The following is a 16,313-nucleotide window of genomic DNA, read 5'->3' on the forward strand; positions in this document are numbered from 1 at the left end:
TCACCTCACGTACACGGCCTTCACATGACACAATTAGCACAAATGACTCAAATCCTAAAGGGTAGTTTCCTCCCACAAAGTTAGGAAAGATAATTACCTAAAAGAAGCTAGACCAATACTCTAAATTGACCTTCTCGAGTGAAATAACCTCTGGACGGCTCAAATCTACCCAAAAGCTTCTATCTTTAACTAAAGCTAAAAAGTCAATCCAAAAGTCAACCCGCGGTCCCCGCATCTCGAAACCCGATAAAATTCATAAAATCGGAAAATTCATTCTGATACGAGTCCAACCATAAAAAAATTATTGAATTCCGATATCGAATCGCCCTTCAAATCCTCATTTTACATTTTTGAAAGTTTTTCTCAAAATCCTCATTTTCCCCATCTCAAACCACTAATCAAACGATAAAAATAAAGATAGAATCATGAAAAAAAATAAATTTCGGATAAAGAATACTTACCCCAATCAAACACGTGAAGAACCCCTTCAAAATCGCTCAAATCCGAGGTCTCTAGCTCAAAAGAAGAAAAAATGGAACAAAACCCTCGATTTTGGAAATTAATAGCTGCTGCCCAGGTACCATGCATCGCAGTCGCTGAAATACATATGCGATTGCGAAGTAGAAAATATCAGCTGCCAAGAATACACTTCGCGATCGCGAGAGAAGGGGTGCGATCGCAATGAAGAAATATCATTGCCCGAAAAAAGGCACTACACGAACAGGGAAGGTCAAATGCGAACGCGAAGTAGCAATACCCATACGCACGCGATTGCGAGTATAGTCGTGCGAACGCAAAGACGAAAAAGGTCCAGTCACAAAAATAGCCTTCGCGATCATGGCTGTACCTACGAGATCGCATAGAAGGACATCAGACACCAGCAAACAACATTTCAAAAGAGGAGGAAATGGCCCGTAGCCCATCCGAAACACACCCGAGACCCCCGGGACCCCGTCAAAACATACCAACAAGTTCCATAACATAATGTGGACCTGCTCGAGGTCTCAAATCACATCAAACAACGTCTAAATTACAAATCGCACCTCGAATCAAACTTATGAATTTCCAAATCTTCCAACTTCCAAAACTCGTGCCGAAACATATTAAATCAACCCGGAATGACGTCAGCATGCAAGTCTCAAATGACAAAATGGAGCTAATCCAACTCTCGAAATCGAATTTCGAGCCCGATATTAACAAAGTCAACTCCCGTTCAAACCTCTTAACCTTTCAAAACTTCAACTTTCAATTTTCGCCAAAATGCTTTATATTATCCTACAGACCTCCAAATCCAAATCCAGACGCACGCACGCCTAACTCCAAAATCACCTTACGAAGTTATTGGAGTTATCAAAACGCTATTTTGGAGTCGTCTACACAAAAGTCAAACTCCGGTCAGCTCTTACCGCTTAAGCTTCTAAAACAAGAATTATCCTTCTAGACCAATCCCGAAACATCCAAAAATCAAACTTGACCGCACACGCAAGCCATAATACACGATACTAAGCTATTCGAGTCCTAAGCCACCGAACAGGACACCGATTCTCACTACTAACAGTCGGGTCGTGGTTAAATAACGAGAAAGAAATATGTTTTTGAATTATAAAAGGACTCTAGTTCGATGATTGTGCTTTCAGACATTATTTAATATATTTGCAATGCTATTCATAGTGTAATTATCTTGTCAACTTCTGAAGATATAGCTGCTTCTTTTCCTTGCATTTGCAGTTAAAGAACAATCTCGAAAACAAAAGAGTTGCAAAGAAATATGTCACTCGAACCTATTCGTACTAGTGATCAGCTAAGTATTCTGCAAAGGATTGAAAATGAACATTTACATGACTTGATAAGTCCCAAGAAGGATAGCCTAAAAGCCATTAAAACAGAGCTATGGTTTTTGAGTACATTCAGAATCGAAAGAAGCGTCAAGCCCTGCAAAGAAACATCAAAACCTTGATAGAAAATCTAGGACTCTGCCGTCTTTATTATTTCATGTAGTGTAAAACATCATCCCTCCTGAGTTTGACTCCATCACATCTGTTGTGCTAGTAAGATTCGGTTTTCCAGGCCTGATATCAGAACTTATTATTCATATCCAGAAATTCCAATTTCCTGTCCGCTGACCTATCAGCGTGTGGCTGAATTCATAGGACGTTGTACAGAAGCTTAAGGATCTGCTGATTGTCCGTCTTAGTAAGCTGTCTGATGATTCAGTGAGCATATATTTTCAAGGATAAAACATTTTGAGCCACGGGTCCGTGAAATCTACATTGACGAGCTGGAAATTTTGAGGTTATCGGACACTCTTCCCATGTCCTCAATTGAAGATGCAGTTCGATTCTTGATACTCTTTTTGAAATTTTCCCTTGACTACGGTTCTAACAGAGACCCTTTCCCAGCAGCTCAACATGTTGAGAGCTATTCTCATTGAGTTGCCACTGATTAGCAACTTTCTCAATGATATGAGGATCACTTTCTTCAAGGAAATAGAGACTGTGGTCGTTGATGCTGCATTTGTCGTTTACTCATTGTATGACAGAAGCAAGGACAAGGAAGATCAGAACCAAGAACTACTTGTTTTAGCTGACAAGATTCACCGTGTCAAGACAGTGATTTACCTGGAGATCCGAGAGTGGGTACAGTCCTCTTCGCCTAAGAATGAGGCATTCGACTATTTCAACTTCCTTCTAGATAGCTTGAAGGCAGAGGTGGACCTACAGTATAGTTTGAAGGGTCACCGGCACCTTGAAACTTTGGCAAAAACTCTATATATACTTGCAAATGTCTTCAAAAAAATAGTCAGATATTAGCATAGGCCCCCGTACCAATCTTTATGAGCAGTGATAAATTTATATTGAATGTTATAGTGCCCCGCGACCACCGAATCCTGGGTCCACCTATGCTTGAAGGAGCTCTTTAGTAGCCATTCTGACTCACTTGCTTCTGTGAAGAACCAACTTGTAGTGGTACACAAGGAGCTTGGGTTTTTCCAACCTTATATCAAGGGTGTTGCAGAACAAGGCGATAGTAAGCATGATCTTCAAGATCTTGCTGCAGAAGTCATTGATAAGGCATACCAGATAGAGTATATAGTTGATTCTTGTGTCGTTTAAGATGTTCCTCTTACTTATCTTATAATGTGTCTCTTGGACATTGTAAAGGAGATTAAACTTATTAAAACGGAGTTGACCAAACCCGGTGAACATAAAGATGTAAATTGCTTCCCCTACTCTTGTGTCGAAGACACCTAGGTTTGATGAAGAACCTGTGGGTTTTCAGGATGTTATGCAAACTATAAGAGGTCAACTAGTTGGTAGGACACCGGGGCTAGATGTTGTCTCCATTGTTGGGATGCCTGGATTAGGCAAAACGACTTTAGCCCCAAGTGTTTGCAGAGATGAGTCGATTGTCTCTCATTTCAATTTCCAATGAATTGTTCAAGACAAATACATGGTTTGTACCAAAGCTACGGGTTTGAACCGTTCTAATCAGGACAAACTTGGTTGATGGAGCCCCTTATGCTCGCATGCTCGTTCTGTACTATTCAGGGAAGTCAGTGCAAATACATTCTCTTCAATGGAACATGCATCTGTCACTTTAACAGGTTCAAGTTTCTTAGGGTGTTGGATTTGGAGTTCGTTGTTGATTCTTTTCCTACCGAACTTTGCTGTTGAAACTGGTGAGAATTCTGTCCCATCTTCAATAGACAATCTATGGAATCTTGAAACATTTCTAGGTAGAGGAATCGGAGGACGAGTATTATTGCCTGATACTTTTTGGAAGCTGGTAAAGTTGAGACATGTACGCTTTAGTATTCCAGCTATAGGTCCGTCAAGATTAAACTTTCCAATGAATCTCAAGAAACTGACATTATGCAAATTTCCTTTGCCACTAGCTAGAATTTCAACCATTGCCAACCTTCTCACACTTGAGGTACCTAAACTGCAACAAGTTGACTTTGATTTGGATGAATGGGAAGTGAGAGATAATGAGTTCCCTCAGCTCAAATTCTTGGAACTTGAAAATCTTCAAACTCTCGAAATGGGAAGTGTCTGATGAAGCCTTTTCTTGCCTTGAGCAATTGGTTTTAGTTAGATGTTTATATCTCAAGGAAATCAGTTCTTGTTTCGAGGACTCGGGTAATATGCAATACATTGAGGTGAAGTCATGCAGTGAATCTATTGCCGACTCGGCCAGGGAAATCAGAGACGCGCGACTTGATAATGGACACAAATGTGATTTCAAAGTCTTCACTTAGCATTGGAGTAATGAAGCTGCAAGACTGCAGCCTTCTGTTCATTTCCAGTCAAACTAATGGTATAATCTTAAGCAAATGTGCAGTTGTTGCTGCTTTTTTGCTACTACGTTTCTCCACTTTAGGTTGTACTTTAATTTGTGGCCTGTTGCACTAGAAGTCTTGCAACTTTTTCTTTTTTCATTTATAAGTAATGTCCTTACTTTCTTTTGATGTATGGTTTGGTGGAACATTGTTGATATAGATTGACGATGTTTGATGGCACTTCTTTTTACAATTTGTGATGTTCCTTTTTCTTGTTATGTTTAGGTTGTTTGGACAATGTTATTATTCCATAGCTCATTGTATTTTAATACTTTTATCTTGATTATATGAATGTTTTTTTTTTTTTGGTAAATAAATTTTTTTTACCAATCAAAAATATGTACACAAGAAAAAAGAAACAAACTGGCTGTTGGACATGATGCCCCAACATCAGGATCTACAAAGCCAACAATATTATCTCACAACTACACCATGGCTAACTACTACAACCACAAAGTTAAGGATAGAAATTTAATTGATCAAGTTTCCTAGCTAATCTTGCATGCATTGTTCCTCTACAACATATCTCTTGGATAATCTGTTTCATAATATGCTTCGAATCTGACTGCATACCTTGGAATACCCGTTGGTTTCTTTCTTTCCAAATGTAGTACACACTCGCTGCAAGAGCCATTCTGTATATCTCTGCCTCGACTCTTCTTCCTCTTGCATAAACTTCAGCCCACTTTAGTTCCTCTTGCCAATCCATTACCATTCTGCTTATCCCTTGCCAAGCTAGGACCTTTTTCCAGATATAGGAAGACATATCACATTGTAAGAACAAGTGTGAAATACTTTCATTCCCAGTATTACAGAGTGGACAAGCCAATGGAACCTCCATTCCCCATTATATTAGTCTATCTCTAGTAAGCAATTTTCCATGTGCCACAAGTCTTAATATGAATATCCATTTGGGAGCTCCTAGGTTATTACACGCTAACTTCCTCCATGAAACCTTGGTAAAAACACCTCTCATTTTAATGTACAACTTCCATAGAGAAGTTTGACAGTGATTGAAACTCATCAGCATTTATTCCTGCTAGTTCAACATAGGTTTTGGCTTTTAAGATTTTTTGCACTACCCAGGATGCTTGTTTTGGTGCAACCTCCCATACTTGCATTTCCTTTATATAATAGTTATGTACCCACTTGACTCATAGTCTATCCTTCTTGCTACACAAATTCCATAATAGTTTGCATATGCAGCTTTGTTCCAGCTGCAAATATCAAGGATATTCATACCTCCTACTACCTGAGGATAGCAAACTCTATCTCATGCAAGCAAAGCCCTCTTTGATAGTTCAACTCCTCCGGTCCATAAGAATTTTCTACATGTTGCCTCAATTAGCTTAACTACCTTTGCAGGTAATACAAATATCTGTGACCAAAATACTTGGACCGAAAAGAGAACATTCTTTATCAGCTGGACTCTTCCTACATAAGAGAGGAATTTCGCTGTCCAACTTTGAATTTTTCCCATCATCTTTTCCAGCAAAGGTTGGCATTGAAGCACTAAGAGCCTCTTGGTGCTCAGGAGAACACCAAGATATCTTATTGGTAACACTCCTTTAGTGAACCCCGTTAACTCAATGATTTGCTGTTGAACTGTTGCATCTATACCTCCAAAATAAATGGAGCTTTTGTCTCTATTAGCACTTAGTCCAGAAGTTGTTGAGAACTCCTGAAAACAATCAAATAGCATTTGAATAGACTTCACATCGCCCCTGCAAAATACTAGTAAGTCATCAGCAAATTCCAGTTGTATAACGTTCATCTTCTCACACTTTGGATGATAGTTAAAGTCAGGTTCATTCCCCAGACTCTTTAGCGCTCTACTGAAATATATATATTCCATCACTAGAACAAATAGAAATGGGGACATTGGGTCCCCCTGCCTTAACCCTTAGGCTCTGTTGGTTGCCCATTGAAAAGAATAGAGTAGGATACAGTTTTCAAGCATTCCATGATCCACTGAATAAATTGAGTAGGAAAGTTCAGTCCAACCAAAACTTGTTCTATGAATATCCACTCTACAGAGTCATATGCCTTTTGCATGTCCACTTTCAGCATACATCTCCACCCTTCTTACCATATCCTTTCACCAGTTCATGGCTAAGGATTATTTTATCACTGATTAGTCTCCCAGGAACAAAAGCTGACTGACTTCTGTCCACCAAAGTATCCATCACCTCTTGCGTTCTCTTTGTAAGAATTTTTGACATAATCTTATATATCACCGAACAACAGGAGATTGGCCTGTATTGTTTTACTGAAGAAGGGTTCTTGACTTTTGGTATTAAAGTAACAGAAGTACAATTAACTGGTTTGTACATAACTCCAGTCTCAAAAAAATTAAGTATAGCATCTACTACCTCATTACCAATCACAGGCCAAGCTTTTTTGAAAAAGTATGCATTGAAACCATCCACTCCTGGTGCTTTCATATCATTAATGTCCTTAACAGCCATGTAAACTTCCTCTCTTGTGATAGGATTAATCAGTTGGAGTTGTTGGCTTCTATTCAATTTAGGACCATTTGAAAAAAATGAGAGTTTTACTGCAGGCAATTGGGGTGCTGCTGTGCCAAGAATCTGTTTGCAAAATTTCAGGACCTCTTCCTTGATATCATCTTCTGCTTGTAACATTACTCCATCTACTGTTACTAATGTTTTGAGCTGATTAATAGCACTTCTGTTTTTCATACAAGCAAAAAATTAGGCATTATTAGAGTCCTCAAGCTTTAACCATTTCACCCTTGACTTCTGCTGAGCTATCATCTCGTCAATTTTCACCCATTTCTCTAAATCCATCTTTAGTGATTTTTCCCTATCAAACAAAGCAGGCTCATGCCTAGGACGTCTCATTTGTTCTTGAGCCTTTTGTAAGTTGCTTCTGATGGTACTAATCCTCATATCTGTTACATTATACTCTTCCTTGTTATGAAGTTTCATTTCAGTCTTCACATTCTTTAGCATTTGCCATATGCTTTTCAGGAAAACCCCGCTCACTGGTTTCCTCCAACCTTTTGCTACCTTATCCAGAAATTCTTGATTTTCAGTTAAATGGTTCAAAAATTTAAAAGGTCTAGCACTTCTTCCTAGATTATTATCAAAGGTAATACATAAGAGAGAGTGGTCTGAGAACCCAGGATCAAGTACTGTCACTTCTAGATGAGGTAGTCTTATCATCCAATCCCCATTTAACACTGCTCTATCAATTTTTTTGTATATGTGGTTGTTGGTCCGTATGTATTTTCTTCCCACAGTCTTCAGTTCAGTCAATCCTGTTTCAAATAAAAAATTAGTAAAATCTCTAGTTTCCTGTTCTTGAATCTCTGCACCATTTAGTCTGTTATCCACATGAATTACTACATTATAATCACCCATTAAAAGCCACCGTCCTTGCTGTAAATTTTCTAGTTCTTTTAGATCTATCCACAAATTCCTTCTGTCACCCACACTGTGCAGTCCATAGATTGCAGTGAAGTAGAAGTCAATAGTCTGATATTTAACTTGTCCATGGATATATTGATTTTCCACTTTGATAGTGGCATAATCTATAGTATTATGATCTCATAGAATCCAGATCCTCCCTCTATCTGAATTATAATTGGCATGCCAACTCTAACTAGGAACTATCTTCTTTATTATTTTCTCCGCATTCTGCTCCATCACTCTATGCTCCACTATAGCTATTATTTTTACTCTATTACTATGTATAAACACTTTAATCTCATTTTGTTTGTACAACTTATTCAAGCCCCTGACATTCCAAGTGATCAAACTCATTTAGAAATAGGAGGTGGTGCAGGACTCTTCACTCCTCCACTCTGGCTACTTTGTCCTCTATCCTTTGTGTTTTCAGGATCATTCTGCATAGGACACCCTTTTTCCGTTAATGTACTAAATCCATTAGTAACCTTAAGCAGCTCTTGCCCAATATTTGGACTTTGACCATGCTTTGTTGTATTCTTGCCCACTGCCATATGCCAATTATTTTCTTGCTCTATTGTCTTCACTGTAGGTAATGCTTCTTTATCTTTTTGTGTCACCGTTGGATTGTCAACAACCCATTGAGGTACAACCTGATTGTTAGCTTTAGCATGCCACACTTGTATCTGTTTCTTAGGTTTCTCCCTCTCCTGCTGTGTGTGCATTTTCTGAATATTTGCATTTGGACATACATGTCCAATTTGTAAACATTTATTGCAGTATTCAGGCTGCCAATCATACCAAATTTCCTGATCAAAGACTTCCCCACTTGGATCCTTCACTTTGATAGATTGGGGGAGAGGCTTGGTCACATCCATCTGAATCAAAACTCTAGCAAAAGAAATTCTCTCTATCTTAGAAGTACACTCGTCAGCATATATAGGATTTCCCAATACACTACTGATTCGACTAAGCGGCTCCATGCACCAACAGTTTAGAGGTAAGTTTGGGAACTTGACCCACAATGGTATTGTACTCAAAATTTCATCATTAAAATCAAAATTAGCCTCCCAAGCCTTGATTATTATTGGTCTGTTGTTTAAAGTGTGTGGTCCAGAAAAAATTACCTCATTCCTATCTTCCATTGTATTGAATTTGATAACAAAGTAGCCCTCGTTGTGGTAGTACATCTTAGGTTTTGCCACAAAATTCCATTGAGCTTTGATGAATCTTTCTAAAGCTCCTATAGTAGGAGAGTCTCCCACCACATAAAGGATCACTGATGTCGTCCACTACTCCGTCTCCTTATCTACATCTTCCTTCCTCAATCCTACAATCTTTTCACCATCCTCAATAAGAGGAGCTATATATTTTAGATTCATACCCCTAGCAGCCAACCTATTGCTGGCGAATAGATTTGCCCACTTCTGCTCCTTTTCCTCTGTAGTTTGCATCACCAGTTTTCGATTAGCAACTGTATTCTCATTCAATTGACGGGCCTCCTGTTCCTTCTCATTGCTCTTCCTTAGATTCATAGAACTAGTAGTTGTAGAATTAGGGACTGAAATTTGCTAATCCAGACTCTGATTATATGAATGTTGTTATACTTGTATCAGTAGTTCTTATGTAAAAAAAAAAAAAAAAAAAAAAAAAAAAAAAAAAAAAAAAAAAAAAAAAAAAAAAAAAAAAAAAATCAGTTTTGTTTCCCCTAAATTTTCTAGGATCCAATCTCATTTGTTCGCATATGAGTTCTTGGCTTTATATATTATCACTTGCCGGATGGAATTTATGTCCCTTTCTCCAGTGGAGAAATTGTTAAAGATAGCCAAGAAACAATGCTTTCTCATTTCAACACTTTGACATTTTTGTGTCTTTTCTTGCTTTAATTTATTGATGTATATACTAATTATGGAATTATCCAAGCTCTCATTCGATATGTCCAAGCCAATTGCTAAAAATGCTGGATTTATGACATTATTGGTAGAGTTTGACTTCACAATTTTACAATTATCAAGATAAGGAAAAAAGAAGTTATGAAAAAAGATTAGAGCTAACACGGGTTACATGTTTTGCCGAAGAACAAGAACGAAGACAAAAAACGTAGTGTCTCTCTAGCAATCTCCGCCATAATTGACCTCGTAAAAATTTTCAAGTGAATTGCTAGGTCGTAGTCGTAGCCGTAGCCGACACTCATTCTTATTCTGGTTTTTTCCAGTTCTAAATTCATGAAATTGTTAATGCATATTATCAGCTGATTTGAAGATAATTTATATCATCAAGTTTGCTGGTGAGAGGGAGTCCATGTAAAAGTTTGCGGTATCATGCAGAAGAAAGTTTGTACTCAGAATACCTATACAACCCTCCATGTCTTTGAAAAACTCTAGCTCTTTAAAGTCGTAACAGAAAATAGGAGATTTAGGTGAGAGACTTTGAACATATTAAGAACAGAAAGTAACTGCCGAAACCTGAGGATAATTCATTCTTCTTGCAAAAGCACATCATGCTTTTATTCGTATGACAAATGAACCTGTAACATCAGTAAGCACATCCGTAAGAGCAAATCCTACATGCAACAGGAACATGTGGGAAAAAATGGGTTTTCAGCAAGTTTAATTTTTAAAAAGGTAAAGATAATGGAGATTTTCTTTATGTAAAGAAAATATTCCCTTTTCGGAGATAGTAGGATGGATTTGTGAAATAAAGTAATAACTCTATCATAGACACTGGCTTGGTGTGATATTTCAATAAAAAGAAAGGGTATATATACTAGTTTAACACAGACAAATACCTAGTGAACAGACTTAAATCTACCTCGTAATTTATCTATCACCATCCAGTCTTCAATTAAGGCTTTTTCCCAAATGGCCAGGACGGTGATGTAAAAAAGGCCTTGAGACATCTTTATCCAATTAATAACAAAAGTATGACCTTTAAAAGTCTCTTGAACTTTGAGTTCTCGTAATGCCCAAAATGTGTGCTTGTAGGCAAAAGTAAACAATTGCAAAATCACCAATCAGAGGATTTATTGCCCCACCCACTTTTCCAAATGGACAGGGAAATTGTACAAATGGAGCTCTTAGTTTCCTCTTCATTTTAGAGAATTAGCAAGATAAAACCCAAAATGGAAAGACTTACAGGCAGGAAGATTAGATATATCTGCAGAAACTGCACAAGGAATTCCAAGGTTTGAAAGTGCTCCCCTAATGATTCCACATGGGAAATAGAGATGCATTCCTATGGCTTGTGCTGCTTTGTTTTCAGCCATGGCTGAAGGGTCTTGAATAGAACCAAGAGTTTCAATAGAAGGATCAACTGACATCCGTGACAGCCAACGAAAACGATTGTCTTGCAACACAAAGGTTCCCTAACAGGAGCAGTAGTTAGAAATCAATGTTGCTTAAGCAGAAATGGCACAAACTCTCTTAACTTATTCTGTGATTGATGAGGAGCCTCAAACTTACTCTGTGATTTGTCTTCAGGTTGTCTATTTGCTTCTTGAAGACCTCAGACCAGAAGTCCTTGCATATGAATTTGATAGCCTCTAAATGATCAGTGAACCGGGGCCTATCCATAGTATACCTGACAAAAAAATTATATCAAGGTCAGTCGGAAAGTGAAACATGAAAGCTAGGATATGATGCAACTTAGGAATAATTATTTTCATAAAAGGATCCAACTTAGTAGCAGTGTATAGTCATACTGAGATCAAGATAGGAGTGATAGATATTCTCAACTTAAAATCACATTCCAGTAGAAAATTCAACACAATCCGGAGACTACATTACACTTCACACTAGAACTCAGTGCAAGAACGGACTCAGGAGTTGCAACTTGGTGGCAAGCCAAAGTCTGTAAACCCAATGAAAGCAAAAGAAATGACAAATATGAAAGATGGAGCCTAGAATTTCAGCCTACCAAGTTATGTATGCTTACATCATTGCTGATCTTAATCCCTGATACAAAAGATAGTTTCACACAACACTATCAAACGAACTGATGTAGCACCAGCAGGAAGAAGAGAAAAAAGGAAAAGAATTGAGAGAAATAGGAAAATGAGAAAGAAAGAAAGAAAGAGATCAATTCATCAAACATTATTCAATTCAAGTGTGTCAATGCAAACGGGTCTTGTTCATAGAGTGGAGAACCCTCAAGCTAGATCTTGGAAGTTGGAACAGCAAAAGGTTATCTCTAATTAAAACTTAAAGACAAAATCATATATAAAGACAAATCTAAGGTACAATTACGAGGATAGGTTCTAATCTAAATAATGATAGGTCAATATCCAACTAAACAGATGCAAACATAATCTAAAATCTTGGTGTAAGCACATCTACCAGCCTAGTGGGCTGGATTACCTTGGCAATCTGTGTTAGTGGGCTAGACATGTTGCCCGGTTCATAAGTCGATATGAGCACAATCTAGCCCGAAGGTTATTGGTATAAGAGATACCCTAAAATCTGATACAAAAACAAAAATCTAGAACACGTATAATTGTTCTTTTTCTTTAATCATAAAATCTTCCATAGCTACATCCCCAAGCATCCTAGCTCAGTGATTGAGGCAAAGGAGTTACAACTAGGAGATTACTTGTTTGAATCCGAGCTACAAAACTTGGTGTCACCTCATCTCCTCTAACCTTGATGAGCAGGTTACCCAGACAACTTGTGCTTGTGAGTTGGACAGGCTACCTAGGGATTAATAGAGATTAGCCCAAGATGGTTGTACACCGCCAATATTGAAGTTAAAGTGCCTAAGGACAAGGGCAGCTAACACTAATCCTTCATATCTGAGAAATCTCTAGCAGCCTTTGCAGTCCATTGAAGACACTTTCATGCTATCAGCACTAGAAGCCATGAAGATACTAAATTTCTTAATGAACCAAAGACTTTTCCTATCATGCTGATACTAGTCCTTCACATCCGAGATAAAATAGCTGCTTGCTTATCATTATTTTTTGTATGAACCAAGAGAAAAAGGTGAAGTAACACACCAAGAGAATGAGTGTGCTTGCTATTTGTAGTAGTACCTTAAAAACCAACATCTAAGCAAAAGCATATAGAAAGAACAGAACTTATTAATGTAAAAACTACTCAAGTGGAACTCTTTTTGTCCTTTCTTTGTGCACGAAAAGGTCTCCTTGTCTAGGAACAAGTTCCTTTCTCATTTTTTCAGAACAAGAAAAGAAAAATTTAGCTGACCACCTATACAAAATCACAAAGTATAAAATGAAAAAACAAGTGCAATGAGGGGGAAGTCAAATACCCATTATAGTAGTCTATCAGAACCCTAGTAATGTCTCCAATTTTCATAATTAATCAAAATTGAGAGTGATGTATGAAAGATCAAGTCTCCCTATTGCAGTATTTGCTTGAAATTTGTGAATGGCGGATTGATTATTTGTAGATTGATGGGTATCCTTATAACTGATAAGCTATTAATAGGCACAACAGTTTGTTCAGGAATCAAAACCGTGAACTCTAATATCAAGATTGACGTAGAACCAGAAAGGAAATGCATAGAGAATGATAGGAGAATGACACCGAAGAATAAGAGAGAAAGAGAGAGGGATCAATCCGTTAAATATTATCCATCAAATCAAGTGTGCCAAAAATAATGCTTATAGGACCGGGAGCGCTGCACAAGCTAAATGCCTAACGGTATGAAAGCTTTATCTCTAATTAAGAGATAAAGTTAAAAGCAAGGAACAATGACAAAAATAGGATCTAATCTAGGGAAAGATATACAGAATCTAAAAAAGATACAAAAATAATCCAAATCTAAAAGATAAACACAGAAATCGAGAAGAAAACTTCTACCAAATTCATTTTCTACTACTATAAGCTCTTCCAAATCTCTTAGGAGTTGCATCACAAATTAGTGCTACAAATTAATGATTGGTAGCAAGGTGATAGCGATTAAATAAGACGCAAAAATAGAAAAAGAAAAGCAAGAAGGTGATTTAAACGGTCTAGAATATGGAATAAATCATCAAGAAATCTAGAAAAGGAAAATTATGACAAACCGACATAAAAAAGTGAATTTGTTCGAGGTGATAGAATACTTGGGAATACCTTTAGGGGCTAGGTACAAGGCAAAGCAGGTGTGGCAAAATATTGAAGAGAGATGTGAAAAAAGGCTTGCTATGTGGAAAAGACAATACTTATCTATAGGGGGCAGGATGGTGCTCATCAATAGTGTTCTTGATTCTCTCCCTACATATCTAATGTCCTTATTTCTAATGCCAATTAGTGTAAAGAAAACCCTGGACAGGATCAGGAGGAATTTTTGTGGGGAGGTAATAGAGAAAAGCAAGCTTTTCACCTGGTGAAGTGGGACAAGGTGATGTTGGATAGAAAAAGAGGTGGACTTGGCAGCAGAAATTTGTAGGCACACAACAATAGTTTACTAATGAAGTGTCTTTGGAGGTATGGAAAAGAAGATGGGAGCTTATAGAGAGGGTTATATTTAATAAATAAGGGGAACAAGACATCTGGTTCACAGGTCCTGTTAATTTTTCCCATGGTATAGGTCTATGGAAGCACATATACACCTTGTGGTAAACCTTTGTTGTCAACAAAAAGTTAAAGGTTGGTATTGGCAGACACACAAGGTTTTGGCAAGATGCTTGGATAGGACATGCCCTCTAATAACTCAATATCCTGATCTTCATTGGATTGTTTTGAATTCTAATATTTCAGTTTCTAATTGCTGGAATGTGAACAATTGGTTCTTAGCTTTTCATAGAAATTGCTTTGATTGGGAAGTTCCTAGATTGGCTTTACTGTTGAATGATTTAGACAAGATGGCTCTAAATGTAGAAGCTCCAAACACTATTGTATGGACAAGGCAGACAAATGGACAATACTCTGTTAATTCATGCTATAGGGAACTCAACAAGGAAGGAGGCAGCAATGAAACTTGGTCTTGGAAGAAGCTATAGACGATGAAAGCACCCTATACAATCAAATTGTTTTTTGTGGCTGGTGGCACATGACGCGTGTCTCACTCAAGGCAGCCTTCAGAAAAGATTTTTTTGAATATGTACCAGGTGCTGATTATGCAACAGTGCAGAGGAAACCAGCAGTCATCTTTTCTTGCAATGCACTGTGACAACACAGATTTGGTCTTTATCTTTTAACAATCTCCGGGGTCCTTTATGTAATACCTTATACAGTGAAAGATCGGTTAATCAGCTGGGGTATTAGAATTTAGATACTTGAAAATGTCATAACTCTTGCAAACTATCTCAAAGTAATTTGAAGAATTTTATTCCCAAAAAGCACATCCAAAAGTAGTACTAGTAAATACACATGATGTATGCATAGAAATCTATAGGGAGATTATTGTTCCCTTGAATCTTCAGTAAATTCACAAAAAATAATTTAGTAATAGGAAGTTGGTCACCTCTCGGAAAGTTGGTGGCCGACCTGAAAACCGATGGCTTCGATGCGTCGGGCGGCAAGCTCAGGTTTGTCAGCATAGAAGCCATTGCAGTAGGAAGACACGATCTCTGTCAGTAAACTCTCCACACAGCTCTCTGATACTTCCCTAACCATTTCTATCTCCTCTTCAGACAAACTGCAAGTGGTTTTCCAAAGGTTAAAAAGTATTCCTAATAAAATGCTGATTTTCAATGTGAAGTCTCAATATAACTATTTCTAACACTAACGGACACAATTGAATTTACGTCTTTACACGTTCAGTTGCAGCCTTTTTGAGGCTCTCACTTCTCTGACCAACTGGTCACTTCATTCCGCCCAATTTACCATTTGCTTATAACCAAATAAAATCAAACTACTAGTACTATTTTTATATATTTATATTTCAGTTGACTTTTCATGTATTAGAGAACAAATAATTCTTTGGATTTTCATATATCACATAGATCAAATTGAAATTAACAGATCTGAACCAAATCATCCACGAGTACACAGCACACAAAGGAATAGCAACAGTAAAGCAATAAGAAAACGGGGAAAAAATCGATGAAGTAAATAAGAAAGAGAAGAAGATCGTACCTTGAAAAAAATTGTTGGGAATCAAACGAGAGAGAGAGAGAGACCGCTTCTTAGAAAAGGAAAGCAGGAGAAATAGAGAGGACAATGAGCCCGTTTGGCTTAGCTGATTTAAGCATTAGGGGTTGACAAACACTTTTAAGTGACAAAGTTATTTAAAAAATAAGCAGTTACGTGTTTGAATAAAAATGCTGAAATTAATAATATGCAGCTAAAGAACCGGGTGTACGAAGAGTTTTGTCTTAAAAAGAAGTATTTTAGGGATAGAATAGTAAATATTTTGGTCAAACTTAAACTGCTTATAAGCTGAAATTTGATAAGTTGGGGGAGACCAACTTATGGTTTTTGGCTTATAAGCACTTGACTTATAAGCACTTTTAATTTTACCAAACGCGTAGATAAGCCAAAAAGTGCTTATAAGCCAGTTTGACGAGCTTATAAGCTTAGCCAAACACCCTCAATGAATAATAGTGCTGTCAAAATACTGAAATAGTTAAAACTTCGGGGATTTTTATTGTTTATTTTTCG

The 16,313-nt window shown here is 37.5% G+C and overlaps 2 protein-coding genes across 2 annotated transcripts; both read right to left on the reverse strand.

The window, feature by feature from the left end:
- LOC109224253 lies at positions 4,251-5,180 on the reverse strand. Its single transcript, XM_019388840.1, has 3 exons — positions 4,913-5,180; positions 4,667-4,736; positions 4,251-4,311 (listed from the first exon to the last, which is right to left on the reverse strand). Exons 1-3 carry the CDS (start codon positions 5,178-5,180, stop codon positions 4,251-4,253), a joined length of 399 nt encoding a protein of 132 aa, XP_019244385.1.
- On the reverse strand, positions 10,023-15,895 carry LOC109223466 (trafficking protein particle complex subunit 6B). Its single transcript, XM_019387794.1, has 5 exons — positions 15,789-15,895; positions 15,175-15,348; positions 11,232-11,349; positions 10,906-11,134; positions 10,023-10,297 (listed from the first exon to the last, which is right to left on the reverse strand). Exons 2-5 carry the CDS (start codon positions 15,324-15,326, stop codon positions 10,269-10,271), a joined length of 528 nt encoding a protein of 175 aa, XP_019243339.1. The 5' UTR covers positions 15,327-15,348; positions 15,789-15,895; the 3' UTR covers positions 10,023-10,268.

The sequence above is a fragment of the Nicotiana attenuata genome, chromosome 3, assembly GCF_001879085.1.
Source record: "Nicotiana attenuata strain UT chromosome 3, NIATTr2, whole genome shotgun sequence".
Lineage (NCBI taxonomy): Eukaryota > Viridiplantae > Streptophyta > Magnoliopsida > Solanales > Solanaceae > Nicotiana > Nicotiana attenuata.